The sequence below is a fragment of the Arachis ipaensis genome, chromosome B03 (assembly GCF_000816755.2).
Source record: "Arachis ipaensis cultivar K30076 chromosome B03, Araip1.1, whole genome shotgun sequence".
Taxonomy (NCBI): Eukaryota; Viridiplantae; Streptophyta; class Magnoliopsida; order Fabales; family Fabaceae; genus Arachis; species Arachis ipaensis.
In genome coordinates, this window is record NC_029787.2 from 19697342 (window position 1) to 19708178 (window position 10837).

At 31.9% G+C, this 10837-nt stretch overlaps 1 protein-coding gene across 1 annotated transcript in view; it reads left to right on the forward strand.

Annotated features, from left to right (window-relative positions):
• Positions 10207–10837, forward strand: part of LOC107634260 (transcription factor MYB14-like) — a 2137-nt gene continuing 1506 nt past the window's right edge. The window contains exons 1-2 of the mRNA XM_016337812.2: positions 10207–10404; positions 10527–10656. Coding sequence (XP_016193298.1) covers positions 10272–10404; positions 10527–10656 — 263 coding nt within the window. The 5' untranslated portion in view covers positions 10207–10271. The remainder of the gene's footprint in view (positions 10405–10526; positions 10657–10837) is intronic.

Consider the following 10837-nt stretch of genomic DNA (forward strand, 5'->3'; position numbering starts at 1 on the left):
GTCAATATTTAATCGGTGAAAAAAAAAAGTAATTTTATATTATTAGATATAATTTTATACTATTAAAAAAATAATTTATATAAATAAAATAAATAAGAGAAAGTGTTACGCAAATACAACATTTTGAAAAACCAGACACAAATGTAACAAACCTAATTATATGTAATCCGTGACACTCTAATGCGATTTCTGATTACGCCTAATCTGCTAGATCCTGTCGCTGATTACGTTCAAAAGCTGCAAACACATAAACTGCTACACCTGTAGCGATTTATGAATAGATGGGCCCAAAGTATATTCCGTGAGATCTTATGGTCTCAGTGTGGGGAACCGCCAAAAGATCCATGACTATAGTAATTGTAGGGGTCCCGCCAAGTTTGTGACGTTTCTATTGACCACCCTACACATGTATCGGTACAACCATGCCAACGCAGCTGAACCCAGCTATAGCTGCCCATGTCGTCAAGTCTCGCCACAAATGGCAACTATCGAAGGTGGAGCCGATTACCACTCTTGTCCATGAACAGTTGTGTCGACAGAAGCATCATAATATACGCACGTGCATATATGCGCACGGTCTCCTCGAAAGCATCGGCCGATAACACCCTGAACCTCTCATGGAACCATGTAAAGTGGACCGTGTATAACTTTCTCTTATCCGGTGGCGGAAGCTCACCAAATAACTCCTGGAACCACTCCCACGCCGGTCTGGCCCCCTCAATATGCAGGTGGAAGTCAGTCATGCACTCAGAAACAGGCTGGCCATCCACAGGCAGCCCCAGCTGATATGCCACATCTTGGAGCGTGATAGTACACTCTCCAAATGGCATATAGAAAGTGTGGGTCTCAAGCCATCAACTCTCGATAAATGCGCTGACCAAAGGTTCATCCAACCAGAACCAATGCGCGTTCAGCCTAGTCAGGTGGTACAACCCAACCCTCTCCAAGTAAGGTATGATCCTATCATGTAACGGCATATTCTGTTGCGTTCGGACGTTATAAATACATCGGGTTGGCTACATATTCAGAAATAAAGAACACCTAATCAATTTCTAACACTGACATCACCAAACCATAATTTATGTTTCAAGACATAAACTACCTAGGTTTTAAAATTACAAATTTATCATCTATAATTTAAATTTCAAATTCTCTACATTTAAATTTAAATTTTAAATTTCACATTTTAATTTTCAAAACCTAAACTAAACTAAGGTTCTATTTTCCTAATTAATAAATAACTTCCTTAAGATTAAATAAAATATATAGATATCATCCAATTGAAAGAGAAAAAAGAGACTTACCTCTTCATTGATGGTTCCGGCTACGTGAGCAACGCCGTTGAGCCGGTAAAACCGCTTTTCATCTTCCATGATTTCGCTTAATGGAACTGCTCCAAGAAACTCACCCTAAACCCACCATTTTTTCTCTGCCTTCTCTCTACTTTCTCTCTCTAAGTCCCTATCAACACTCATGAAATAAAATTCGCTACACCCTCACGCGGTTTTTATAGTGAGCCACTCCCTTCATAATTCGCTACAGGGTCTCGCGGAATATACTTTGGGCCCATCTGTTCATAAACCGCTACACGGTATAGCGGTTTATGTGTTTGAAGCTTCTTAACGTAATCCGCGACAAGGTCTAGCGAATTACGTGTAATCAAAAACCGCGTTAGGGTGTCGCGGATTACATATAATTAGATTTGTTGCATTTGTGTCTGGTTTTTTAGAATGTTGTATTTGCGTAACACTTTCTCCCATTTATATTATTTATGTAAATTATCTTTATTAAAAATACTAATAATAACTAAATGATGACTACACATTCTAAAATCTGTTGATCCTCTAACACTCTTCTATATTTTGATGTACACAGAAATATATTATTGATTTTAATTTTTCTTATTTTGGATAGAACTTTATTATCATAACCATCTCTTCTCTATCATGGTGTGGGTTTAAAATTGCTACCATTCTCATCTCTAATTCTAATTTTAATTTAGCACGACTTGATAATGTTAATGTTGTTCTTTCTTGCAATTAATTCCAAGTCTTTTTGCTTGCATTATTATAATGAATACCTCCTATTGCTATGCACTTTCGAAGAATCATGCTGCAAGAAAAGTAGAAAACGAAATAACCAAATAGGCCCCATAAAACTGTTACGGTGTTACCACACCTTTTTGTTTTGCGCTAACAATCAAGCCACCTGTAATGTGTAGAAAAAGCTTTTTAATTTCTTTTTTCTTTCTTTCTTTTTTTGGACCCAAACTTATTTCTTTTGGTGAATATTAAATTCATATCGTACATATATTTACCGATGGAAAGGAAAATGTGTCACGCAACACAGTGCGCACATGTATCAAAAAAATTAAAATTTGTTAAAAAAATAAATTTTGACACTATTTTAACAATGAAAAAAAATATGTTAATAAAATTTTTATCAAAAATAGTATTTTTAACATATAAGTAATTGTAAAAAAAGTTTAAATCTTATTTTGATAAATATTGGCCATCAAAAATAATTTGTATTTGAGAATATATTTTTTGTGATACTTATTAACCGTCAAAAATACTATTTATTTTGATACCTATTGACCATAAAAAATTCTCAACAAAAATTTTTAACAAAGAATGAGATAAGATCTTGAAACTGAAGAATAAACTGAGATTTTGAAGATGAAAAATGAGTAGTATGATCCCAAACTGAGAGCAGTGTGATGCCAAAATTGACGGAACTTAACGAAGAAAAGGAATAATGGAGTAAGTTGAAAATAAATGAGTGTTAAAATTGAGGAGTAATTTTCTACAATCAAATTATTCATCAAAAAAACATAGAGAATTTGACATTTGTGATATTTGTCAAAAATATATATTAATTTTTACACTTAACTATGGCTGTTAAAAAAAATCGTGTTAAAATAGCTCTCTTTTCTTGTAGTGTTAGTTATTAATTCAATTTTTTAATCTAATTTTTTAATTTAATAATCTAACAACATACTTTATTTTATATTTTTAAATAATGACTAATTAATAACTAAAATAATAAATTTTAATAACTTCTAGTATTTTCCTATATATAATTATTCTTTCTATAGTCGATTAAACTAATGTGTGTGACATAATTTTACCCAATAATATTATGCTTACCCTAAAATTAATGTCTATTTATGCATTTAGCCATTTACTAAATTTAAGAGAATAAAATGCACTAGATGATCAATGAAAGTCGATGGAGTTTACCAATACCATCATATGCTTGTGCTAGAATTCATTATTAAAATTGTAAAATAAACTTGGCATTGAGTTGATAGATGAGAATATACAATGAGAAGTATCTAGGCTAAATATAATTTAATCGTAATAACAAAAAAAATTTAATTTAATTTTAAATTAAATAAACATAAAATTAATATAAAATATATTTTAACATCTCTTTTCAAATTCAAGTAGTATTTATTAAAAAATTGTTAGATTTTTTAGGTTCTCTTCTTATATGGAGAAAAAACTCAAATACTAGTATCCAACCCCATAAATAGTTGAAGTGACTGAGGTGAGTTAGGGTTGAGTGATAGAGTTCTCATTTGCAAGAACACCAAACACTAGAGAGAAGAGAAGAGAGAAAGTCATTTTCGCACATATACAAAGCTATCTCTATAAATTGGTCGCTGCAGATTCGTTAACTGTTGGATCGAGCTCAAATTTGGATAGTGTGTTCTATACACACCTGGTTCTTTATTTTCACCGTTCAGATCTTTGATTTGATGTCTGTAGTTGGGGATATTGGTCACGCACAGCAGCTTTATTTTTGTGGTATTTTCATCTTCTTGTTCTTGTTTTGTAAGTTTTGAAGTTTGGGTTGTTTGGCTTGTTGTATGCATGTTTTGTGCAGTAATTTGTGACTCTCTTATACCCTATTTTTCATCATAGTGAAGCTATTTCCTGGTCTTGGTGACTCGTGGTTTTTACTTCTCTCATTAAGGATATTTTCTACGTTAAAAATTTTGGTGTGTTAGCTTGTCTCTAATTTCTGGTTTATGTGATTTTTCTGCTGCTATTGGGTATTATTGTGCTGGTGTTAATACTTGTTGTGAGTGGATATTGTTGCTCCTCTAATTCTTACAAGTAGGGAATTATGTGTTTTATTCCTATCAATTGGCATCAGGTTCAGTTTTGGGTATTTAGTTATAACTTGCTTGAAAGATGGAGGCAAATAATTCTACTAGGATGATAAGTTTGAATAGCACTAATTACCATCTATGGAAGGACAAAATGAAGGATTTGTTATTGTTTGTCAAAAATCTACATTTACCTGTATTTTCTACACAAAAAATAGAATCTAAAACAGATGAAGAATAGGAGATTGAACACCAACAAGTTTGTGGTTTTATTAGGCAATGGGTGGATGATAATGTTTATAATCACATTGCTAATGAGACTCATTCTAAGGTTTTGTGGAATCAAATTGAATTCTTGTATGCTTCCAATGATGCTGATAATCAACCTGAGCTACCTGAAGATCCACCAGGTTTCCATCTTAGGAGGTCTACTAGAGAGCGACGACCTTCAACGAGGTATCTTTCTAATGAGTATGTGACATTTACTGATGGATATGTGACCTTGACTGATAGGGGAGAACCTAAATGCTATGCAGAAGCTATGGAAGGCGACGACAATAAGAAATAGTTTGATGCAATGCAAGATGAAATAAAATCCTTATATGATAATGAAACATTTGAGCTTGTGAAGTTGCCAAAAAGAAAGAAAGCTTTACAGAACAGGTGAGTTTATAGGTTGAAGCATGAAAAAAATTCTCAGTGTCCAAGGTACAAGGCTAGATTGGTGGTCAAGGGCTACAAACAGAAAAAGGGAGTTGACTATAATGAAATCTTTTCACCGGTTGTGAGAAGATCTCCTATTAGGACAGTTTTGAGTTTGGCTGCAAGTCTTGATTTAGAAATAGAGTAGATGGATGTGAAAATTGCTTTCCTTCACGGTGATCTTAAGGATGAAATTTACATGAAACAACATGAAGGTTTCATGGTAAAGGGCAAAGCAGATCATGTTTGCAAAATGAAGAAGAGCTTGTACGGCTTGAAGCAAGCTCCAAGATAATGGTACAAGAAGTTTGAGTCTGTTATGGCAGAACAAGGCTACAAAAAGACTACTTCTGATCATTGTGTATTTGTTAAATAGTTTTCTAGTAATGATTTTATTATCCTTTTGATATATGTTGATGACATACTTATTGTTGGTCAGAATGCTTCTAGGATTGATATGTTGAAGAAGCAACTTGCAATGTCATTTGCAATGAAGGACCTAGGCTGGCAAAGGAGATTCTTGGTATAAGAATCGAGCGTGATAGAAAAGAGAAGAAACTTTGGTTGTCACAGGAGAAATACATAGAGACAATGTTGCACAGGTTTCAAATGGAGAAAGTAAAGGTCGTTAGTACTCCTCTTACTACACACTTCAAATTGAGTTGCAAGCAAAGTCCATCAAGTGATGAAGAGAAGAAAGACATAGAAAAAGTTCCATATGCATCAACCGTGGGTAGTTTAATGTATGCTATAGTGTGCACAAGACCGGATATAGCTCATACTGTTGGTTGTGTTAGCCGTTTTGTTTCAAACCCAAGAAGAGAGCATTAGAATGCGGTAAAATGGATAATGAGATATCTTCGTGGTACTTCTAGCATGAAGTTGTGTTATGGAAGTGATAAGCCTATTCTAGTTGGTTACACTGACTCAGACATGGCAGAAGATATTGACTCTAGAAGGTCCATTTCAGGCTTCTTGATCAACTTTGCGGGTGGAGCTGTATCTTGGCAATCTAGATTGCAAAAATGTGTTGCTTTGTCTATTACCGAAACCGAGTTTATTGCTATTACCGAAACGTGCAAGGAGATGCTTTTGATGAAGAAATTCTTGAAGGAACTCGGAGTAATGTGTTGTTTTGTGATAGTCAAAGTGCTATACATCTTGGTAAAAACTCTACTTTTCATTCTCGATCCAAACATATTGACGTGAGATATCATTGGATACGTGATGTTTTGGATGCTGAGTTGTTGGAATTTAAAAAAGTTCAAACTGATGAGAATGGTTCTGATATGATAATCAAGGCATTACCAAGATGGAAATTTAAAGTTTGTTGCCTAATCGCTGGATTGGCGGTTACCTCCACATAGTCGTGAGGGGGAGATTTGTTGGGTTTTTTGGGGCTCCCTTCCTATGTGGAGAAAAAGTTCAAATGTTAGTATCCAAACCCATGAATAGTTAAAGTGGTTGAGGTGAGTTAGGGTTGAGTGAGAGATGTCTCATTTGCAAGAAGAATACCAAACACTAAAGAGAAGAGAAGAGAGAAAGTCATTTTCGCACATATACAAAGCTGTCTCTGTAAATTGGTCGCTGCAGATTCGTTAACCGTTGGATCGTGCTCAAATTTAAAAAGTGTATTCTACACACCGTTTCTTTGTTTATACCGTTCGGATCTTCGATTTGATGTCTGTAGCTGGAGATATTGGTCACGCACAGTAGCTCTATTTTTGTGGTATTTTCATCTTCTTGTTCTTGTTTTGTAAGTTTTGAAGTTTGGGTTATTTGGCTTGTTGTATGCACGTTTTGTATAGTAATTTGTGACTCTCTTGTACCCTATTTTTCATCATAGTGAAACTATTTCCTAGTCTTGGTGACTCGTGGTCTTTACTTCTCTCATTGAGGAGATTTTCTACATTAAAAATCTTAGTGTGTTAACTTGTCTCTAATTTTTAGTTTACGTGATTTTTCTGCTGCTATTGAGTATTATTGTGCTGATGTTAATACTTATTGTGAGTGGATATTATTGCTCCTCTAATTCTTGCAAGTAGGGCATTGTGTGTTTATTCTATCAAAAATAACATACTAAAAAACTAAAACAATATGTGAATAAAATTATAGAAGTTTGGAATAACTGCAAGATTGAATTTGGGGTATAGATAAAACTGTAAGAACAAAATGCAGACATAACTGCAAAGGACAAATAAAACTACAAAAGAACAGACAGAACGGCTAAAATTCAAAATGCAAAAAAAATTGCTTAAATTTAGTATTGTCCGTGACAAAAACAAGTATTGGAAAGGTGACTTAAATTTAGAACAAATAAGATGCCATAAATCTATGTTAAGAGCATAATTGAAGAAAATAGATGTAAAAAAACAGAACCAACACAGGTAAAGAACAAGATGGTGTTGATGATTGTATCATGATCAGATCATCGATCAGACGATAATTATTAAATAGGAACAATAGAAACATGAAGAAAACTCTTTCCTGCGAAAGAGTTTAATGCAATAAATAAATAAATAATGTCTTACCAACATATCCAAGGAGTTAGTAATAATAATTACAAAAAATACATTAACTTATTACTATGTGTTGAGTCTAAAAATGATCTTATAGTAATTTGTGATGATAAATATTTAATTAATTATATTGATTGATTGATTAATAGCTTGACCTAATATATTATAAAATTTTAGCTTTAAAATTGATATAAATATTTATTTGGTGTTAAATTTGAAGAGATTGTTATTGCAAAAAATAAAAAAGGAAACATATAACAATAATGATGATTATGAACAGTAAACAAGGGATAGTTGAGAACATTGCAGTAATTAGAACAAATTTAGAAAGAATCATCCATTAAAAGTAAGATTTAAAATGATTATAAAAAAAGTGTGTTGCTGCTAAAAGAAATAATAGTATTATCTTTTAAGGAAAGATTTACAGGTGCATAAAAAAGGAAAAAGCATCTAGTTTTCAATGCAAATTAATCTACTGCAATAACTAGCATTAACTTGATTTTTGGATATAAGTTGAAGAACCAGATTTGAGAAAACTCAAGGAGAACAATTAGAAATCAAACATTCTATGATTGAATGTCTTTTTTCTTCACGTTAGTTTGAATTTTATATCTAGTTTCAAGTCATTCTAGTACTAAGAAAACGGCATATAATCTTGTGAGAGAATATTAAAAAAAAGAAAAATCTATAAGTGATAAATCTTAAACTAAAAAAAAAATACAACACAATTTTAGTCTTGGTTTGTTTTGTTTTTGGAAAGTTTGTTTGGTTTGAAAATTAGTTTGGGAAACACAGCATAATGCTTTGTTTGTCTTGACATTGAATCGGTTTATTTTGTTCATCTTTGTCTTTATTCTAATCTTGATATTGGTTATTATAATCTTGAATTGGATATAGTAAAATAATTTTGTCATTATTATAATAGAGACTAGACGTAAATCTCATTACACTTTGAATTTGAAATTAAACTAAAAAGTAATGCTAGGTAGACAAAAAAAAATAGCCAGAACTTATCTTATTTAGCATTAATTAATTATCGCAACAATTAATGAATACTAAATAAGGTAAGTTATGGCTGTTTTTGGCTGATTTTTTTTTGTTACCAAACATTTCCATAAACTAAAATACTTGTCAGATTATTTTCTCTACTTTCTTTTCGCTTATCTTATTAAAACCGAAAAATGTTCTATTTACTTTGTTTCACGTTTCTAATTTACAAAAAAATGCCTTGATTCAGATCCCCATTTCTCAAGATCCATAAAACCTTTACTATGTGCTAGTCAATCTTTGTCGATAATATATTTGGTTTCGATGCGTGCCAAAGGACACGAATGTTTACCCATTGCTAAATCATTGGTAAAAGCCTAGCAGTCGATAAAAATTTGTCATCAGAAATTATTTTTTTTTTTTTGAGAAAGTATGAGGAGCCAATGGAATATTTATACAATGTGTACAATAGAGGTTTAGGGAGTATTAGAGATATAATCATTAGTATTACATTTTTCCATCAGCTGAAGCTTTTGGGATGAGTGGTATCATGACATGGTATTAAAGCGCTAGATTTAAAAGGTCAAGAGTTCAAATAGTCCATTGTCTCCCTAGTGAGATCTTATAATTTATATTTAAGTAATTCAATAATAATAAAAAGAGTCAAATAATACCCTTACCGTTAACAATTTTTCTGTGACTTAAACATAGGAAATTAAATTAACGGTAAAATATTACACTATTTTAAAATAATACTAATATTCAAAGCTACAAGTTTTTTTAAGTCTTACACTACACACACTCATTGCACTCAATACACCATAAAAGATTCTATATTTCACTCTTGAGATTTAAACTCTGGTACAATTTGATGAGAGATCTATAAATCCTTCATCCGTGTCAAACCTCAAGCTACGAGCTTCTTAAACCATCTTGGTAACATTTCTTGGATACAAGGGCCCCTTCCAAATTTGCATCTTTTATATTTTGTTGAACACCCCTTCTTTTTCATAAACATTTCTGTTCAATTTCTGTTCTAATAAAAAATTACTCACAATGATAAAAGAGAGGTTGAATAAAAAACTATTAGTCACTCGTCATTTTAGAATCGGATAAAAATAATGTATTTATAAGAATTTCGATAATCAAATCAGTATGAGATTAAAAAATATAAAGATTAAGATTAAAAAAAATACTTGTGACCCAGTATTTATATCATTTAGTAGCTAAAAGAATCTTTTTTTAATTCTGACTCATTTGATAGAATATGTTCTTAATTTTAGACATGCCATTGTTAATGTTGTAAGTGTGATAAGTAGTATATGAAATTAATTTCATATTGAAAAAAAGTAAAACAGAGTGCGAAATTTATAAAATAAGAGATTCATTAACTTACTACTGTCCAACAACAACAACCCAAAATGGGAGCCGGACCATGTCAATTTCTAATTGCAAAATACTTTATTGTATGTACTTCCAAAAGAAACCATACATTAATAAAAATTTCACTATAAAAGTCTTAGTTCGCTTACAATGCCAAAATAGTTAAATTCAGCTTTCATAAATTTGGAAGTCCTCAACAAAATGTATCCAAAATACTTTTCAATTTCTTTTTTCAACAAAAGAGCGAACATTTCATAAATATAAAAAAGGGTCATCTAAAAAGAATATCATTTCATATAAAAATAATTGGAGCAAGATACATACACAAATTAAGCCATTGACATGGCATTTGTCTTTATTCGTGAATATTTGTGTAAAATAGACTCCTACAAACTTTAGTGGGTCCATGTTTCTTTTGGGTCATGATGATTGGATATGTCAGAACACATGATACGCGTTTCATTCCAAAACAACATCACCAACACACTATATTTATACTTGGAGGGTACTCTTATCTTTGTTGCTCTGATTTAATTTCTGCACTTCACTTTTTGGGTTAAGAAATGGTGAGAGCTCCATACTTCGATGCGAATGGAATAAAGAAAGGTGCCTGGAGTGAAGAAGAGGATAAGAAACTTACTGCTTATGTTGAGAGATATGGTCACCCTAATTGGCGTCAACTCCCAAGGCTTGCAGGTATTATAGTGTTTCTAATTAATTATTATAATAATCTATGTATCATTAGTGTGATTATGAAATCTTTTGATGCATTCATTTGAATTGCAAAGCTACGATAATTTGCTCTGTTAATTACATAGGTTTGTTGAGATGTGGAAAGAGCTGCAGACTTCGTTGGATGAATTACTTGCGGCCAAATCTAAAGAGAGGGAACTACAGCCAAAAGGAAGAGCAGCTTATCATGGATTTGCATAAACAACATGGAAACAAGTATGGATTTTATCTTTTATATTCACTAAAATTTTGTATCCAGATTAAATTTTCTTGCATTCATGTGCTGGTTATTATCTTTTTCTTCTTTATGGAGAAAATCACCACATAAAATATGACTCATTTAACAAAAATATTTAGAAAATAATAAAAAATTAACTAAAAACATTTTTTATTTTTT